A 19,741-nucleotide genomic window follows, 5' to 3' on the forward strand; every position below is an offset into this window, starting at 1 on the left:
TCAGCTGTCCATGTGCCCTTTTTCTGTCTCTCTCAGTGGTTCTCGATCTTAGCTGCACATCAGAGTCACCTGGGCAGTTAAAAGACACCCCAGTGCTCAGGCCACACTCCAGACCAATTACATTCAACTACCCAGAGGTCAAGCCCGGGCGCCAGTACTTTGTAAGCTTCCTGGGTGATTCTGACGTGAGCTGAGGCCGAGACCCACCGCAGCGGAAACTTAGTTTTTGGGGGTGATTGGGAACACCTTCCTCCATTTATCCAGGCACCTCAGGACTGCAGAGCTGGAAGGAGCCTCTGAGATGGTCTGGATCAATTTCTATTAAATCCATGGAATCTTTTGTTAAGTCAATCTTAATATTAATAGAAAACATTTATATGACGTTTACTATGTGCCAGATACTATTCCAAATGCTTAGCCCAGCTCAGGCAGAGCACTAGTCGGGAGCCCGGACTGACCAGCCCCAGCATCCTCCATTTATAGATGGAGAAACTGTGGCCCTGACAGGGCAGGTGATGTGGCTGCAGGCCCCTGGGGAGTGTCGGGCAGAGCTGGGCTGGGAGCCTGGACCTCGGGGCTCAGGGGCCCTGAGGGCGGTGACGGGAAGGAGGTGACTTACTTCTCGTTGTCGTAGTAGAGTTTCCCAATGGCCCAGGCCACGATGATGGGGAAAGGCACACCTGGGGGAGAGACCGGCTGTCCCAGAGCCTGACGGTGGGGTCTGGGGAATGCAGGGCCTGGAGGCCCCCCGTGCAGCCCAGGGCCTAGAGGCGGGCAGTGGTTCCCTGGGGTAGAGTCTGTACTCTACGCCCACATGCCCCCTTCAAGATGTCCCCGCCACCCCCAACCCCCAAGTAGGGGCAGAGGGCTGTGGCGCATACCCCCACCCCAAGCTGGCCTCAACTTCTCAGGCGCCCAGCCAGCTGGGCTGAGTGTGGGGGAGGAGAGGGCAGCCCCGCCAGGGCAGGGGGCTGGCCCGCTCACCCCAGCCGATGCAGATGAACATCCACTTGCGCAGCCGGTCAGTGGAGTAGGTGAGCACGATGGCCGTGTGCAGGTAGCAGCCCTCTCCAAACATCCAGAAGAAGTTGGTCACGTGGAAGTAGTTGTAGGCGGCTGTCACCAACCGGCACCAGCCCTGCAGCCCCACCCCCATCAGAGATGACGATGAGCCAGGGCACGGGTGGGGGCAGCAGCAGCACCGACCCTCTGCCTGGGCCTCCTCTCGGCAGGATGGGGCACCCCCCAGGCTCCACTCCTGTTCTATGGACCATAAGGCCTGGCCCCTGGCCCTCCTTCTCCCTTCCTCTGACCCTGGGCCTGCCCCTTCAGGACGCACCACGTTGCTCTGGTGGACTTCAGGGCTCATGGTGAGCTGGACCACGAACCATGTGGCATTGCGCAGGATGAAGGCCGAGATGAGGTTCCAGTGGATGATGTTTCTCAGGCATCGGATGCTCCTAGGAGCAGCAAGGGAGGGTGGGTGATAGAAGCAAGGGGAGGAGAGAGAGGATGAGGGACAAGTTGCCAGCATCACCCCAGCCCAGGTGTATGGTTGAGGAAACTGAGGCTCAGCAAGGAGCTGACTGGCTAGGTCACACTGGGAGGTGGTAGCAGAGGCTCTCCTGATGCTCCATGGGGCCCTTCCTACTTGTGGCCTGCCCAGCTCTGGGGCAGAGCCTGGCACCTAGGTGGTGCTCCAGGGACCAGGGGCTGCTTACTTGTTGGAGATGCCCCTTCTCCCGGGGGCCCCTCTGCTCCCTATAGTTCCAGGTTTGAGGGCCAGAAAACATCAAAGGCTTCCAGCAGATGCCTCACTCCCAGCTTTCAGCCTCATGCTCAGCTCTGCTCCCTCCCCCCCATTCCTGGCACTGACCTGCCTGGCACTGCCACTGGCATGCTTGGCAGTAGTGCTGGACCAAGGCAGGTGTAAACCCAAAGGGGCTCCAGCATCCTGGTCTCTTAAATGGGTGCAACTGGTCTGGGAGTGGGTGATACAGGTGAGCCTGGGCTTTGGCCATCCCATCTTCCCGCCAGCAGTTACTGGTCAGGGGCAGAAGCGCCCCTCCCAGGAGTTCCAAGACACTTGGGACTCCTACATCTGTCACCCCTCCCACTGAGGTGAGGGGTCAGGATCCCCCTTCCCAGCAGCCGCAGCCCAGAGCTGCCCTGCCTCTTACTTCTCCACCCTGCTTAAGGCCCAGGGACAGTGCTGGGACCTTCTCACCTGAGCCGCAGAAAGAGGACAAAGGCCACCAGGAGGGCCACCAGGGAGATGCAGTGGCCCAGGTAGTTGATGATGACAGCGACATGGTAGTGTACCTTGCTCTTCTTCTGAGGTGGGAGAGAGGGGCAGTAGTGAGGCTCCCACACAGCCGCACCCCTGCGCTCACGGACGTGTGAGGACGGCCCCATGGGCGGCCGGGACAGAGTGATCATGGTAACAAAGCTATCCCTCTTCCTGCGCCCCGACCCGTGTCAAGCATTGCCGAGGGCAGCGGCGTCCAATTTGAGGGTATCTCTCTGCCCTGGAATCCCACGCTCTGTCCACTGCTCTGTGCTGTCAGACAAGTATCCGTGACCTTGAGTCTCCACATCACGCAGGGTTCCCCACTCTGCGTGCACAAACGCGTGTGCACAGCTCACAGCTGTGCTCTCACGCTCACATTCCCACTTAGTCCTAGCACCGGGGGGCCCTCGGGGTGCAGACCTCTAGGACTTCCTTCCTGCACCCATTTCTGAGTTGACCCACCATCTCCTCCATCAGCCCTAACTCCCTCCTGTCGCAGTTGAGGCCGCTCCTATAGGTAAGGAGAGGAAGGGTGGTCGCTGTGGAGCAGCATCCAGAGAATCATTAAAAACCAGAGAAAATCTCTTAGGGGCCATAACTCGCTTCCTCGGTCCCACCCCTGGCCCAGGAGGTCTGCTCGAAGTGAACAGGGTCCTGACCCGGGACTCTAACAGAGTCTCCAGTGTTATTAGTTCATTTCATACACTGAAGGAAGCTGGAAACATCGTGGTCCCGTCTCCAAGCAATGTAAGCTCCATGAGTGACAAAGCCTTCCTATTTACAGAGTATTTCATATCTGTTATCTTCTCAACCCCTCAAGGAACCCCGTGGGAACAGCTGAAAGGGGTGTGGACTTTACTTTGCAGAAAACCAGGCCCAGAAGTATGCTGACTCATTCAAGGCCACTCAACTTCAAACCGCTTCTTACCTGCACAAGGTATTCAGGCTGCAAATGGTCCCCACCCAATAATGGGGGGCTGGTGGTCCCCAGTGCCCGGCTCTATGCAGACTCCTGCTCCCCAAGAGCAAAACCCCCATTCACCCTTTTCTAGGTCCTGTGAGGGCAGGGCTAGAGAACCAGAGTGTGGATGTTGGAAAACAACCGGCTTTTCAAAGAGAAGTCCCTGTTAGCACCCCCTCCCTTACCCTTTCCAAGCTCTGGGGTGGGGCTAGGGAATGATGATGCACAGAAACTGGCCAGTATTGACAAAAAGGTGAGCTCACAGAGGACTTATGTGTTTTTTGAGCCACCAAAGAGCTCCTGGCTCTCCGTGGACCTTCCTGTCAGAATTAGAGAGCCCACGGATGTCATAGCTAGTCCTAAGGGATCAAATCCAGCCCCACCCATCTTCCAGGTGAGGAAACTGAGGCCCAAACTCACCCACCCAGGGACAAGGGATGCGCCTCTGCGGCAGGACCCCAGCAGGCATCTGAGAAGGGGCCAAGCCCTCCCTCCTTGCTCTCCCTGGCCCCCGCCGCATCCCTTCTGAAGGGGCGTCCTCACTGAAGAAGCTCTGGGGTCCAGGAGGCCCAGGGAGCTCTGTGCTAGGGCCTGGTTTTCCTGGCAGAGGCTGTCAGGAGCATAGCAGGAAATCACATTAGCAACTCAGGTCTCAGAAGGGGCGAGACCCAGGGGGCTGTAAATGGAGGCAGGCGAGAGAGGGCAGAGGGCAGAGGGTAGTCATCACAGCCACGCAAATGGGGAGCGTCCTTGAGTGCCTGGCTGTCATAGATGCCAAATCCAGAGACTCCAGAAGACGTGCACACATCCAGCCTGTCTGCAGCTGGTGCCTCATTTCCTTTTATTAAATTTTCCATAATCTACCCTGTGAAGCCCCCGGGTAGTAACAACGTCTGTGGGAGCCCAGACCCGCGTGGTGTCCCCGCTCTGTTCACAGGCTCAGGTGGACGAGACAGCAGAGTGTGTAGGGAGGCCCTTTGCCACCACCTGCCATCAGCTGCCCCCCGCCCCGGCCACTGCAGCAGGCCATGCCTGGGTCATTTGCTTTAGGGTGGGATGGGTCATTTATTAAGCACCTCCTGTATACTGGGCACTGCATCAGGCACTTTACAGACGTCATTGCTTTTCCTTGTCGCTGCTGCCCTCAGAGACTATCCATCTGTCCTTTTTTCCAGCTGAAGAGGCTGCATAACTGGCCCAAGCCACCCAGCCAGCAACTGGAATTCAGGTCTGCTTGACCTTAAAGACTCTCGTGCCCTGTCCCCACAGTGCACTTCTTGGGGGAAAAGGAGGGGCTGAAGACAGAGGCATTCTGTCCATCCTGGCCCAGGATCCTCGGAGAGCTTCTGCAGGAGGATGGGGCTCCACAGGGATTTTCTCCACCGAGGCTCAAAGGGGAGAATTCGGCCAAACCATTCGGGGTGCCGTGTCTGCGTGACTCAAGCTGTGTGATGCAAGCTGAGAAACAGCGAGTCAGCTGGGAGTTACAGTGCAGAGAGAGGCCGAGAAGACTGCTGGAGAGACAGCAGTGTCACCCCAAGAGACGACCAGAGTCACCAGGACAGATAGCCAGAGACACCCTTTGAGATGGCCAGCAATATCCTGAGAGGCGGTCAGTGACACCAGAAAGAACAGCCAGCTACATCGTAAGAGATACCCAGTGACACTCCAAGAGACCCTAATGACACCCTAAGAGACATCAGTGACCTCCTGAGAGAAAGCCACCATTCACTGCAGACGCAGCTAGGTGTTTGAAGGACAAACGGACACAGCCAATCTCTGGGGACCTGATCAGTACTCTGTCCCTGTCCAATTTGGAGACCTAAGACTGGCAGTTACCCTGAGGAAGGTGGCACAGTGTGGCACTGGGCAGAGGCCACTCTGCTGCACCCCCAGTGACCAGAATCCAATAAGTAATTAGTGCTGGGTCAATTCTGACCAGACTCTCTGCAAGACACATCTTGTCCCAAACGGCAGCAGTGTCAGACCTGTCTAGAAGCCTTTTCGGGATGGGGCAGAGTCCCCGCTGCCTGGGCTCTCTCCCATCCCCAGCTGGCCCCACTTTGTGGCTCTTCCTTTCCACCTGGGTTTCCTGAGCTACTCCCTCACCCCACCAGTGGGCACTCCAGCAACATCAGCATCACCTGGGAGCTTGCAGAAATCTTAAGAACGGCAGACTCTTAAGCCCCACCCAAGACCCACTGAGTCAAAATCTTCATTTTAGCAAGAAGCCCAGATGATTCCAAAGCATTTCAGAAGCCCTGGTCCAACAACCCCCCGCTGTAAGCAGGGAACCCTGGCCCACAAGCCTATGCCCCTGAGTCCCTTTCATGTCCCATCACGGTGTGCCCTCCCAGGATGTGCCTAAGACCCAGGCTCCCTGTGCTCAGCAGAGTGTGGGGGAGGGGAGCAGAGCGTGCAAGGTTCTTGAGACGGGGGAGGGGAGAGTCTGGGGCAGTCGGGAGGTCCCTGCAGTGGAAAAGACAGTGTGTGTCTGTGTGTGTGTGTGTGTGTATGTGTGTGTGCGCGCGCGGGGGTGCTGATACGGGGAGCAGGGGCCCATGTATGGTGGTGCTGGGGGGTCAGTGCCATCCCTAGGGGCTGGGCCATGCACAAGCCAAGCTCCCTCTCTGGGGGCTCATCCCTGGTGGTGATGGCTGTCAGCAGATCTCCCCGCCTGGCCTCTGGGCGCCCTCACAAGTCCCATTTCACAGGCAGCCGTCCTGCGAATCCATTATCTGCAATCCCCTTGGGGTGCTGGTGCTTAATTAGGGCTTAGCCTGGGCCCAGAGCTGAGAAACGGGGCTGCTCCATTAATTGGAGACTTTCCTCTTCGCAGTGACTCCGGGAGAGGACAGAGAGTGTTGGGAGTGGGGAGGGGTCTGGCCAGGCTGCAGCTGGCAGAAGGGGATGGCATTTTAACTAATTAAATTAATTGATTATCCAGAGTGCTAGGCGACCAGGTGGCAGGGACTGCGGGGGAAGGGGGTGGGTGGCAAAACCAGGCAGGGCAGGCTGGGATGGGGGTGGCAGCCCCTATCCTGTCGGTAACCAGAAGAAGGGGGTGCCCATGTTACCTGTGGTCTCCTCATGGATGACCCCCACCCCCACCCCAGGTGTACACTGCCACTTCCCCTGACCCCAGGTGAGGTGAGAGGCAGAGGAGTGGCAGATGGATGGAGTGCACTCCACAGGCCAAGACACAGGCGGACCCCACCCTCCCTCTACCAGGAGGCAGAGATTGTGTTACTCTCGGCTCTTTTACAGACAAGGAAGCTGGGACTTAGTGAGGCTGAATTACCTGCCCAGGGTCGCACAGCACAAGTGTTGGAACCAGAATCCAAACCCCAAACCGTCCCCCTCCAAAGCTCACGCTGTTCTGTGATACTGCCCAAGAGGGGACTGATGAGAAGCTGGTGCTCCCCCATCCTTCTGGCCCTTACCCTGCTGGTGGAGAGAGGGAGAGACCCCTGTCCCGGTGGAAGGGATGGGAGCTGCAGGACGAGGAGAAAGGAAGGCTGAGGGCAGCTGTCAAAGACCTTGAGTTTGAAGGGTGTTGGGGGAAAGGCAGGTTGTTGAGAGCCGCCAGTCAGCCAACTACAAGAAAAGGGCTTAAATTAGAGCAGGAGAGCTTTGGGTGAACCATGAACTTCCCCTGACATTCAGGAGGCTCCAGTGCAGGGAGCGAGGCTGGGAGCAGCTGCGACATCTCCAGCTTTGCCACTGTCCAGGAAGGGGACAGACACCTGCTCTGCTGGGGTGGGGGCAGGGGTGTCTGTCCTAAGGCAGGAGGCTGGAGACCAGACCCTCAACTGGAGATACATCCAGTTGGAGATACATTGTCTGCCTCAGGCTCATGCAGACCCAGCAGGACGCTCAGAACACCAGGTGGGGTGCAGTGGTGGGGCTGAAGACTCCTTGCCTTCGCCATCCCTCCCTCCTACCATCCTCTCTGGGCATCAGCTGTGGTCCTAAGAGTCACCGACTGCACTGATCTGCCTTTCTAAGCATGAGCCCCGTTTCCCGTGCCACGCCCTCCCCACGCCCCACTGTGTGCCAGGTAAGGAGTTCTCCACCCTGCTGAGTGGTCTTCTTGCCAGTACCCCACCCCATCCAAGCCCAGCTCTTCTGGATTAACTGTTTCCTGACTTGGAACCCCACTTCCCTCCCCCATCTAGGGAGTGCCCTCATCCCCCACCCCAGGACTTCCCAGTGGGCTCACTGTGTGCATGCTTAGCAACCTGGGGGCTCTCTTTGCTGAGGTCAGGTGGTCAGGGAGCCAGCCAGGCTACCCCAGCCTGGGTGGGCCACATGTTCTGGCCTGTGTGATCTGAAATGCCAGGGAGCCTCTCCCCCTGCATCCCAGGGAACCTTTTCATCCTGCCAAAGCAGCACTATTTTTTCAGACTAAGCTTCACCCTCTCTTTGCAGCTTCTGGAAGGAGACAGCAGAGCCCCAAGATCTCAGGGACGTGAGGTCAGGCAGCCTGGGGGAGGGGCTAACAAAGCGCTCAGGACGGGGTAGGGTGCTAGGGGTAGAAAGCTGTCCTCTCACAACCCACCTCGCTTCACACCCAGTACCTGGCGGTGGGCAAAGGACAGCTGGACCCCAAGGCCCCCGGTTCCAGGCTCTGACTCACTCTGGCCATGTGACCTTGCGTGAGTCACTCCCCCTTCCTGGGCCTTAGTCTCCCCGTCTGTGAGGTGAATGGGTTGCACTACATCAGAGCTTCTCACTTTTTCCCCATCAGAAGGCTCCCCCGGAGCACTTGTTAAAAATACAGATCCCGAACTCATCCTTGGAGAGTTTGATGTATTGGGTGTTGGGTGTAGCCCTGGGACCTATGTTTGAACAAGGGCTCCGGGTGATTCTTATAACCATGCAGGTCTAGGGACCACAAGATGGGATGGAGCGTCTGCAACCTCCCTCCCGATTCATATCTTTTAGGTGCTGGAATTCTCAGGACTGCCTGGACCAGCCCCTCTCTTCCACACCCTGGAAACCTGGGGCCCTCGGACGGCTTGGGGCATCTTCCCTTCTGCCCTTCATTTTCTTCTCACTGGTTCTTCCAGCTACATGACCCCCACCTTCCTCAGCACTCACTGAGGGGTGGGTGGAGATGCCGGGGAGGGGGCAAGGGGCCCAGAGGCGGCAGCAACACCAGGAGGATAGATACACCCGTGCATCTGCTAAATGTCACCCTTAAAAGATTATTCATTGCGGCACTGTCTGTAATAACCAAAGACTGAGAATAAAGATGGTTAAATAAATTACAGTACATCTGCACAACGTGATGTTATGCAAATGTAGAAAAGAATGAAGAGGCTCTTTATGGACTGATACAGAACAATCTCCAAGATGGATGATTACACCAAAAAAGCAAGGTGCCAAAGAGTGTGTGTAATATGCAGCATTTGAGCAAAAACAAAAAAGAATATATATACACGATCACACACATGCGCAGAGAATGTCTCTGGGAGAGCACTTAAGGAGCTGCAAAATGGTTGCCTCTGGGGAGGGAACCCGTGGCTGGGAAGGGGGGCGGGAGGGGCAGGGGGGGAGACTCTTCTCTGTATTTCCATTTGTATCTTTGAATTTTGTATTATGCAAAAGCAATATCTTCTCAGAAACATTTGAAGATTTAAAAAGCTCTCTAAGGGCTTTTTTGACGGCACTGCTCCCCTCACCCCATCCCTCACTCCGTTACAGGCCCCCATTGGACCTGGATGTGGTACACAGGTGGATGTGGTGGAAAACGGATGAGAACCCGACCCAATGAGTGAAGGAGGAGGGGAGGAAGGGACAAAGGCCCAACTCATGCCTGCCAGAGCCTGCCCACTGCGCGTCTGGCTCACCCTCCCCTGGGGGATGCCTGCTCCGGGCGTGAGCTCTGGCTCCCCAGTCGGCTTCCCTTGGGCCAGGCCTCGGTGTCAGCCTCTGCCCACCCCCACCCCTGGCCTCGCAGCAGGCACAGACCCCTCAACATGGGCAGCCTCGCTGGGCCCTGCCTCACCTCCTCGGTGAGGATCTCCTGGCACTCGGAGTAGTTCACGCGGGCAGCCCAGCTGCCATTGGCCAGGCACTCCCGGTAGCCATTGTCTGGAGAAAGAAGAGAGAGTCAGAGTGACCCTGGACTCCTCTCCCGAAGAGCAGCCTGGGCATCTGTCTGTCCATCTATCCATCCATCTGGGCCAGCACAAGGGCCTGCTGGCTGGGCAGCTGTGGGGTGAAGTGGGGAGAGGGGCTTCCCTGCCACCCCCACCCTCCTGCCCACTGGCCCCCAACAGGGGTACAGTGGTGACCCTAACACCTGCCCATAGGGCCACGGCTCTGCCCACCCAAGCTGGCACGGTCATGCCCGTGGGACTGGCCCAGGGCAGGCTTGACCAGTTCACCACGCAAGCCCGTATGTCGTGGCAGATTATGTGGTGGGTGCCCTTCTGAGAAATCTCCCATTCTGGGGTCTCACGTGGCAGCAAAAAGAATGGTGAGATCTCATGAGTCAGTTCTCATTCACGTGGCTGGGCATGACGTGGCGGAAGGATGTGTGGTGACAGCTCACGTGGCACACTGAAATGGCAGGGCTTCGTATGGTGGACTCTCTGTGGTGAGGTGTCCCGTGGGGGTTCCTTACATGGCAGGTTTCGCATGGGGTGGGGCTCCCAGGGCAGGTGTTGGGGAAGGTCCCCATGGTGGCATTTCCCTACAGCAGGCCTTATGCCAGAGGGTCATGTTGTAGGGACATCCATGGTGGAGGTTTCTTGGGATGGAAAATGACAGGTGGTAGGAGTGTGCTGGGGGATGCCACAGGGGGTGGCTTTCATGTAGCACATGTAGCAGGGACCTTATTATTAGGGTCTGCTGCAACTGGCTCCCAGCCTGGCACATGGCACTTGGGAGACAAGACAGCAGAGTGGCCTGGGGAGGGGCGGGGGGCCATGCAGTCACCAGCCTGGATTGCAGCCCAGAACCTGTCACCTTCTAAGGAGGTGGGGAGGTGCCCTGTGGTCTGAACTGAGGCCTGGCTTCAGGGCTCTGGGATGGCTGGAGCTGCACAGAGCGCCCCTGCGTCTTGCCTGCCCCTGGGGCACCAGGGCCCTGAAACCCAGAGGGGAAAGACCAAGGGGGTTCCGAATCTTGAGTCTTTTCTCCTTTGCTGGCAGCGGTCGCCCTGCCCTACCCCAAGCCCCTCTCTGACATCAGTGACTCTAGATGTGTTTCCTTGAGTTAATTCTGGCCCTGACTTCAGGCAGTTCTAGCTAGAAGAGAATTTGAGTCCTTAGCTATTTCCACTGAACCCCCTGCCCTACTGCAGGCTCCATGGCTCCCGGTGACCCTCACATCACAGCCCCACCCCAGCAGGGCAGGAGGAGGGCTGGGGAAGCTGCTTGAGTCCCAGGGCAGGGACAGGGCACTGCGTGGGAGACAGGCGGGGCCCTAGGCCCAGCTCAGTGCCACTGCACTATGGCAGCGACCTCAGCCAGCGGCCTCTCGGGCCCCTCTCCTCATTCGTAAGAGGAAGGGCTGGACCAGCTGATCCCCAAGGCACTGTCCAGCCTCAGCGCTCTTCTCTGCTGGCAGCATCAGGCCTAGAGGGAGACGACGGGGGGCAGTGGAGGGGAGCTGCTGCCTCCCCGCAGTGGGAGCCACGGCCTGGCCTCCAGGGCTCCCATGCGGAGGCCTCCTCTCTAATCCCGCTTCCCGGGCCCTCTACTCACGCCGCAGCACGCCAGTGGGGAAATGAGGCTAAATGGATTTTTAAAGCTCCGTGCAGCTTCCCTGCCAGAAGGCCTGAGTCTCGGCAGAGTTGAGCCCTTGGGCAGCATTCACGAAGATGCGGCTGATTCCCTCCTAATTGCTAAATGAGGGATAAGCTACCAGGGGGCTAAGAGCTCAGGACTGGGTTTTCAGGGACATGTGGGGGAGGCAAGGAACCAGGGGAATCCAGTGTGTCTGCCATGGGCCAGAAGCTGCTCCGGAATGTCTGCAAAGAAAGGGGCTTGGGGGCAGAGAGCTGGTTGGAAGGGGCACGTGGGTCGGGGGCGAAGGGGGGTCTCTTGCCTTAGGAGAGGCGGGACAAAGTAGTGTTAAGAGAATGGCTTTCGACCCAGACAGCCTGGGTTCAAATCCTGGCACCACCTTTTGCTAGCCGTGTGACCTTGGGCGAGTCACTCAACCTCTCAGCTTCCTTATCTGCAGGATGGAAACGATCTTAACAATGGCTCCTCGTTCAACATTTTCAGTTAACCCGAGCGGAGTGCTGGAGCTCTACCTGGCGTGTGGTGGGGGCTGTGATATTGATTATTGTTGTCTTGAAGCTGTACTTATACAACCTTACATAAGATTCAGAGCATGTCACTTATTTCTATCAAAGGGGGTACAAGTGGGGATTATGGGAGGAGCCCCCTTGGCTCAAGCCCCATATTCGCACCCTCACTGGGGTGAGAGCCTGGAGTCCCTCCCAGGCCGGGTCATGGGCTGGGGTAGGGGGGAAGCAGGCTTTGTTGGGAAGGGGGGCAGGGGATCCTGAAAGAAAATAGGCCCAAGGAACGAGCAGCGAGCCGTTACCAAGGAGGAGGTGACCTCCTCGTCTTTAATTGCTGAGCTGAGCAGTCCTCCGGGAGAATCACGGGAAAATGGATATTTTTGGAAATGCTTCCCATCCATTTGAAGATCAGATGCAGCAGGAGGGAGGGCATTAAGGAAAGGCCTAGAAGGCCTGGCAGCACCTCATCAGTAAATGGGTTAATTAGTGCCTAATGATTAGGTGCAGCTCTGGGTTCCCAGTTGCTACTGATTTTACGGGTGTGTTCCTCATCATTCTGGCTCTGGGGGCACCTGGAACTGGGGAGGCTTCCAGCCCTGCCCCCACGTCAGGGACCCATCTCCCAAGCTCCTCTCCTGGGAACACAGAGGGAAGGTCGAGGGGGCCGAGAGAGCACCTCACCCAAATCTCCCACCCATCCTGCAGGTGGAGACACCGAGGCTGGGAGAGGGCCAGTGCCGAGGGTTTCTTAACCAGCTACAGACGGAGCTGGGGCTGGGACCCGGGACTCCCGGCTTCCACTTAAGGCCGGGCTGGCAAGTCGAGCAGCATGTGCCCAGGCACTAAAAGTTTATTTGGGGCCTGTCAGTTCACCCTTGGGGACACAAGTGGAGGAGCTCGTGGAGAATGGCCAAGGCTGGCTGCAAAGGTAGGCAGGGCCGTAGCCATCGGAAGCCTGGCTGGCCCCATTCAGGGGTACGGACTAGAACATGGAGGTAGTGGGGAGCCACAGAAGGGTTGACTCCAAGCACAGGTGTGACAGGGTCAGATGAGGAACTAGGGTTAGACACTGGGGTACCTCAGACGGGGCAGCGGCATTGGGGATGGAGGGTCAGACACGAGGATCACTTTGCAGGTGGAATTGACAGGACCTAGTGCTGTCATGAAAGAGGGGCCTCCTCCTAGAAGCACCCCACCCCCCCGCCCATGCCCCAGCCCAGAAGCAGTGGGCGCACAGCACGCAAAGGGGGCGCTGGGAGGACCCTGATTTCCAGGTTTGGCTCCGCCTCCAAGCTTTGTGACCTCCGTCAGCTACCAGCCTCTCTGTCTCCATTTCATAACAGTAAAATGGGCCCTGCTAAATTGGAGGCTGGTGGGCTGTGTACTCCAAAATCTCCTTTTAGGTCCTCCTGCCCGTGTTTCCTCCTCTCTCCGCGCCCAGTCTTTCTTCTCCTTCTGGGGTCCAGGATGTGGTTGCAGACATGTGAAAATGCGTGCTCCGGCTGTTCCCGCCTCCTGCCCAGGCTCAACAGCTCCCCAGGGCTCTCCCACCCCTCCTTGGTTGCAGCCCCCAAGCCCAAGCCCCTTCCTCCAGCTGATAAAGGAGAGAGGGGCAGGAGAAAGAATTGGGAGTTTGAGCTGGACAGTCTTAGAAGCCATGTCAACCAGCCCTCTCCGTCCTCAGACAAGGGGCCGGAGGCATAAGAGGGGGAACTGTGCTAAAGGTCACGCAGTGAGTCTTGGAGTGAACCACCACGTGTCACTGGTCACCCTCGGGACCCTCTTGGGGCTCTGAGCTCCGGCCCACCAGAGCCCAAGGGCCCACCCAGGGACTCCACCCACCCCTCAGATAGCTCAGGGCCCATGGCCTGCAGCTGCTGCTCTCTTGATAAGCAGAGGCTGTGAGTCATTGACGGGGGAGAGCAAATTAATTCTGTGGGTGGCAGGTGGTATAGCAAGGAGCTGCAAAGCCCTCAGGGGCAGGCACAGGGCCCCAGGGAGCGAGGTGTTTATATGGGGATCGAGTATCCAAACTGACCCTGGGTCTGTCCTCTCCCGCCCCACCCACCTGTGGGCCTGCACGCAGGGCCAAGGCCCCTGCCTCGGATCTAAAACTCTGAGTCCGCACCTCCTGGCTGGAGGGCCCTGGGGAGGCCTCATAACCTCTCTGAGGCTAGGATTCTCGTCCGCCACGTTGGGGCTATTCTGACGATTCCTGCCCTACCTCAGGGGGTGTCGTGGGGTCACATTGACTGGCCCAGTCTGTCAACTGCAGAAGAAAGTGTCAGACAGACCTGGATGCAGTTCCAGCTGCCCCTCTTACCGGTTGGTGACCTCGAGCAAGTTCTCTAACCTCTCTCAGCCTCAGAGGCCTTAGTTGCATGCTGAGCACTACACAGTTCCATGCAGGGTCTTGCAGGGGGCGCTATGAGTCAGCAGTAAAGAGCACACAGCGCCCAGCAGAGTACAGATCTGGCCTTTGGTAAATGGTAGCTGTACCCATGAGAGGTATAGTTGTGATTATTGTTATTGTCATTATCATTATTATTTCCCCACCTCCAACGAGTCCCAAGCTGTCCCCATCCTGTCCCACCTCCCGGCACGTGGCCCGCCCTCCACACGCTCCCTTACTTGTGGTGTTGTAGCGGACACCGTAGAAATAGGCAGGGCAGGGTCGAACCACCAGCTGCCCCGCGGGGCTCCGGGGCCAGCAGGTGCCAATGAGGTCCACGGATGCATTGCACTGCAGTCCTGGGGGCAGAGACGGCAGGTGAGGCAGAGCGAGAGCCCCACTCCAGTGTCCTACCCCACTCCCCACTGGCCCAGACTCGCATGCCAGCTGAGGACAGAGCAGGAGCAATGACCCCAGAGCAGAGATGCAGAGGAGATGCATCCTATGCAGAGGAGACACCGGGGGAGGGAATCTAAATTCAAGGCTATGGCACTAGGGAGCCAATGTAGGTTCCAGAGCAGAGGAGGACAGAGATGCTGGAGGTGATGGCAAAAGCTGAGGTCCTGGCTGGCACTTAGAGGAAGGCTGCACATGCTTCAGGTCCCCTGCCCTGACTTCATGGCCTGGAACAGCTTGGAACAAACCCAGCCAACCCTTAACCCAGCCCCCTCACACAACTCTAGAGTCAAACCACATCTGCACTGGCCTGCAGGGAGGACCCAGCTAAGGGAGGAACCAGTTAGCCCACCTTCCAGCTGGCCTGAAAACTGCATTTACTGAACATACACTGTTTGTACTCTGATCTGTGTTGGGCCCTAAGAGAGGACTGACTGAGGAGGGGACTATAGGAAGAAAAAGGGGGAAGACACCATCTGGGGGAGTAGAAAGGACACTGAACTAGGAGTCTGGAACACTGGCTTCAGACTGGGCTGTGCTACTAATTTGCTGTGCGACCGTAAGCAGGTTGCTTGTCCTCTCTGGGCCTTAGTGTCTTTATCTGTAACAAAATGAAGTGGTTGGATCTGATCAGAAATTCTTAATCTCAGTCTACTGGAAGCTTTAAGGGTTCACAGTCTTGGAAATTAAATGAAAAATTTGGTTTATACATGTATTTTAATTGGGAAAGGCTCTCCTTACATTCTCAGAGGGGTCTGTGACTCAGAAAAGGATGTACACAGTTGAACCGGAAAGAGAATGTCAAAGTCCTCCTCCAAATATTTGCCCTGAATTAAAAGCTTTTTGGAGTGGAGTGTGTGTGTGTGTGTGCCTATGCTGGGACAGAGCTGAGGCCATGCTAACACTTCTGGAGAGCAGGGGGGCGCTTCTGGTCTCCAACAGGTGGGCGCTGGGCTGAGGACAGTCCTGGCATTCCCCTCCCTGATGCTGCCCCTTATTTCTCTGCCCTTGGATGCCCCTCTCCTGTGTAAGGCTGGCACACGGGACCTGTAAGAACCAGTGTGCCCATCATGATGGGAGAGGGTGAGTAATTCTTGGGACTGGCACAGGAATGCACAGACAAGCCAGGCAGAGCCATGAACCAGTGGGGCCAGCCTCTTCAGGGCTGGGCATGAGCAGCTGCCAAACCCTGGCTGGCGCCCGCCTGCCCTCTCCTCCCCAGATGAGCCTGACTCCAGTCTCTCAGGAAACAGCCCTGGGTTCAGTTGGCCTCCTTTCCCTGCTGGACACAGGGCAGCGCTGAGCACCACTTGTACCAAATGCTGCTTTTTCTTTCTAATCAAAGCTATTCAGAGGGTGTTCGTGCAAATCAGGGCTCAAGGGCAGAGGCCTTGAGGCCAAGTGGTTTAATTGAAAGAGAAAGAAATCTGGACCGGGGCTTAATGGACACGAGGAGCCGGCAGGCCTGGCAGCTGGGGTGGGCCAAGCCCTGGTGCTCTGCCACCGCAGAGCCTCCAAGAACGCCTCAGGGAACAGTGGTGGGGGCCGGAACGCCAGGAAAGCAGGGCCGTGCGTGGCAAGAGCGCACCTGGTTGGGACTTTAATCTGTCCTGGGTCATGCTGCCAGTGCGGAGTCCAGAGGAGGTGGGGAGCCGGAGGCACATGGCCGCGGGGAGGGAGGGATGTTGTGGCCTGTGCTCAGCTTTTTCAAAGCCCTTCTTCATATATTTTGTTTGATCCTCATCTGCTCTGTAATGTCAGCATTCACTTCTTACAGGTGAGGAAACTGAGGCCTCGGGAAGTCAAGTGACTTGCCCAAGTTCACGAGTCAATGAGTGAAGGAACGAGACTCAGGATCGGGTGCTTTGGACTCTAAATTGAGTGCTCTCTCCATTACACCACGTGGTGTGCCAACAGAGGGAGGGGACATCAAGGAGGCAGTGGGGAGGGGAGCAGCAGTTACTGAGGGCTGACTGTGTGCAGGCACGTGCAAGGTGCTCTGCGTACACCATCTCTTTTAAGGACACCATCGTACCTTCCTTAGAGGCTGGTCATTCATTCACTCACTCACTCATGCACAGCATCTCCCGAGCCAGGCACTGGGAAGATTAAATGGGATATCCGGTGGGGCAGCAGCTGGAACGGCCTACCACACCCCGTCAGTCAGCATGGCTTCTGCCTTCTCTCCCTCCCTCTCTCTCCTGCCCTGGACAGTTCCCCAGAGCCCCTCTTGCAAAGAACAGAGGACAGGGTAGGACTGGGCACCAACAACAGCCAGGACCAGGCCAGAGCCAAGGCAGGGACCGGCCACTGAGCGGGTGGCCCTTCTGGCCTTGGGGACCAGGTACCAGCCCCTGCCCAGAGCCCTGACCTCGCCCACAGCTGCTCGTGGGATATGGGGGTGGGAGTGCACAGGGCAGATGCCATTTGCCCCTAGTCTGTTGTATGGGTTAGGATTCCATAGCACCCACTATGGGTCTCACACCACCTGCCAACGTGGGCGCTAATTCTTCCTGTTTTGCAGTCAAATTACTTATCCGCAGTCAGACACTAAGAGGCAGAAGTGGGTTTTGAACGCTGGTCTTCTGACGCCAGCCCAGTGCTCTTCCCAGGGCACCACAGACAGCCCGGGTCTGGGCAACTGGTCCTCATAGCATTTGGTAGCACCTGTCTCTGCGCCCGGGGTTCCTCCGTGTCAACGTGCCCCCCTCCCTCCCTTCCTCCTGCACAGAAGGCTGCGTGGAGGCGGCGCGCGGGACACTGCCGCAAACGCGACCTTTACATTAAGAGCCCAGAAAATCCTGGAGGGAATGAAAGTCTGTGTGAGAGACAGGAAGAGGCTGCAGGAGAGAAGAGAAGCTTAACTAAAGCAGTCAGGAGACAAATGGGGGGCGGGGGCGGGTCGAGGGCATGGTGGAGCCAGATGGGGCGTGGCCAGAGGTAGAGGGCCAATCAGGAGTGGCGGCGGAACTCAGGCTCGGAAATACGGCAAGAAAGTTCAATAGGGGGGTTGGCCTTGTGGTTTTAGGGAGCAGGCCCAGCAATCTTCTAGCCCGAGGAAACAGCAAGTACCAAGGGCCTGAGGCAGGTGTATGCTCAGTGTATCTGAGGTGTTGACATCACTTGGTGGCTCAGCCCCTCTTTCATAGGTCAGCTAGATCCCTTCAGGGTCTTTGGCGTGGGGGGCGGGGGGGGGGTGGTTAGGAAGAGTGGGTGGGTAGGGGTGTGTGTGTGTCAAATGGACTAAAGTAACGCATAGACCTGGGCTGGTGGCTTCCTCCTTCCCCACACATGCGCAGAGCAGACGCACGGGGCCCAGCCTCCGACTGCTGTTGGGAGCATTGTGGTGGGACTGCACCAAATCGCTGCGAATGGGGGGAAAGGAGAGAGGAACAGTGTGGAGGGCTGCCACCCGCCTCTGAAAACACCCTGCTCAGTCAGGGTCCCGGGGCCTGCTTTAATGAACGGAGAAGAACGCTTTGAAGGTGGCCCATTTAATGCTTGTGCACAGTCTGGCACCGGTTTCTCCCCCCAGGTGGATGACATAGTTCCGTTCCCATCAGACTCAGGGTCCATGTGTGTTCAGCAGATCCTTCCGCGGTCGGTAACTTCAGAGGGGAACCGGAACCTGGCTCCTGTCCCCAGTTCTGTCCGGGCTCCCATCACACGCTTCTGAAGGAACCAGCGTAGGTGGGCGCTTGGCAGCAGCCCTGCAGCTAAGAAACCCATCCCCCCGTTTGGTTTAAGCCCAAGAGAAGGACTCAGCCAAGGCCGCCCAGAGCGGGAGCAGCCAGCTGGCCCGAGGGCGGCCTCCGAACACGCATCTCGCCCATTCAGAGGAAGGTGCTGCTGCGATGGATGGGCGGGGGCTCTGCCTGGGTCACCTGGCATGGAGAGGGCGGCAGAGGGCAGGGAGGGGGTCCTGCGCTTCACTCGCTGCCTTGTGCTTGGGCTCCTCCTCGGCTAGGCGGGGTGGAAAGATACCTTTGTAAGGCCTCTGATTCATCAGGACAGGTGGGTGGGAGCCTCCTGCCCTGTGGGTCTGTGGGCTTCATTCTGGCATTCTCAGCACTTAGTACAGTGCCAGGCACATAGTAGGTCCGAGGAAAATTGGGGGCTGTGTGCCAACCCAATATGGGCGAGGGAAACTGCAAGATGACTCTGCGCTCCTGGATGACTGACCACACCGGGCCCTGGGCACTATGGCTCTCTGGGTGGTCACATGCGTGGTGGTGGGAAAGTCTGGAATCAAGCCCATTTGATTCTAATCTTGGAGCCACTGCTTAGTAACTGTGTATGCTTGGGCAAGTTGCTTAACCTCTCTGAGCCTTCGGTTCCTCGTCTGTAAAATGAGGATAAAAATTCTTCCTGACAGTATCGTTGTGATGCTTCACTGAGATTAAAGCACTTAGAATGGTGTCTAACACATAGTAGGCACTGAAGAAATATTAGCTATCATGAATTATTATTATCATCCATGACCGTAAGACAGGGGATGGGAACTGATGACCCTGGGTCCTCGTTAACGATGTCATTCCGCTTGTCTCTGATGTCATTAGTCAATAATCCTATTACTTTCTGGCATTGTCGTATTCATGCCATGATTTTATGAGTTGCCAAGTCTGTGATCTGCCACATGATGGAGCCTCGGCCCTGGGGACCCCGCCTCCCTGCTCCTGGCATGTGAGAGGCCCTCCAAAGGCCCCAGTTCAGTGCCAGCCACCCCAGCCAGACGCCCATCCATCTGTCCTGGTCCCTCCACCCCACCCTCACCATCTGTCTCTACCAGTGCCCGTCAGTAGATGGTAGGTCTCGGTGTCGGAAGACAAATAGCGCATTATCAGAGGCTGCTGTGGAGGGTGATGGATCGTGCGTCATGGAGCCAGCCAGGCTGGGTTGGGCTGGGGGCAGGCGCACAGAGTACAAACCATCGGGGAATGAACGACATTCATCACGGCCTGTTGCCTCCAAGGACAGGTGACACCTGCGTGGGCTCAGGGATGTCACTCCTCTGGAGCACAAGCAAGTTAATGGAGCCTGACCTGGCCCCTGTGCGTGGGGGACCGCAGGCCGGGCCCTTCCTCTGAGGCCCAGCCTCGGAGCACGTCTCCTTCCTCCCAGTTTCTCTCTGCCAGAACTCCAGAATCTTGCTCAAGAACTTTTCTGTTCCCCATGACCCGGCTTAGCCAGCTTTGCAGCCAGATGCTCCGGGCTCCCAGTACCTCCCCAGGCTTACTGCTCTTCCTTCCTCATCCCTCCCCTGTCCTTCCACCAAACTCACCTGCTGGCCCTCAGTCAGCTCTAGCTTTGGCTCAGAGCACTGGTTCTTCTCTGCCGGTCCATGCTCAGAGCCTCTCAGAGACTCACCTTGAAACC

At 57.4% G+C, this 19,741-nt stretch overlaps 1 protein-coding gene across 4 annotated transcripts in view; it reads right to left on the bottom strand.

Annotated features, from left to right (window-relative positions):
* The window catches only part of CRHR1 (corticotropin releasing hormone receptor 1), a 55,046-nt gene that overhangs the window by 10,334 nt on the left and 24,971 nt on the right, over nucleotides 1–19,741 (bottom strand). For all 4 annotated transcript variants that reach the window (XM_070560282.1, XM_070560284.1, XM_070560285.1 and 1 more), the window contains 6 exons: nucleotides 14,149–14,268; nucleotides 9,265–9,350; nucleotides 2,228–2,334; nucleotides 1,340–1,460; nucleotides 985–1,138; nucleotides 620–680 (listed from right to left, as the gene is read on the bottom strand). In XM_070560282.1, coding sequence (XP_070416383.1) covers nucleotides 620–680; nucleotides 985–1,138; nucleotides 1,340–1,460; nucleotides 2,228–2,334; nucleotides 9,265–9,350; nucleotides 14,149–14,268 — 649 coding nt within the window. The remainder of the gene's footprint in view (nucleotides 1–619; nucleotides 681–984; nucleotides 1,139–1,339; nucleotides 1,461–2,227; nucleotides 2,335–9,264; nucleotides 9,351–14,148; nucleotides 14,269–19,741) is intronic.

Source organism: Equus przewalskii, chromosome 10 (genome assembly GCF_037783145.1).
Source record: "Equus przewalskii isolate Varuska chromosome 10, EquPr2, whole genome shotgun sequence".
NCBI classification, from domain to species: domain Eukaryota; kingdom Metazoa; phylum Chordata; class Mammalia; order Perissodactyla; family Equidae; genus Equus; species Equus przewalskii.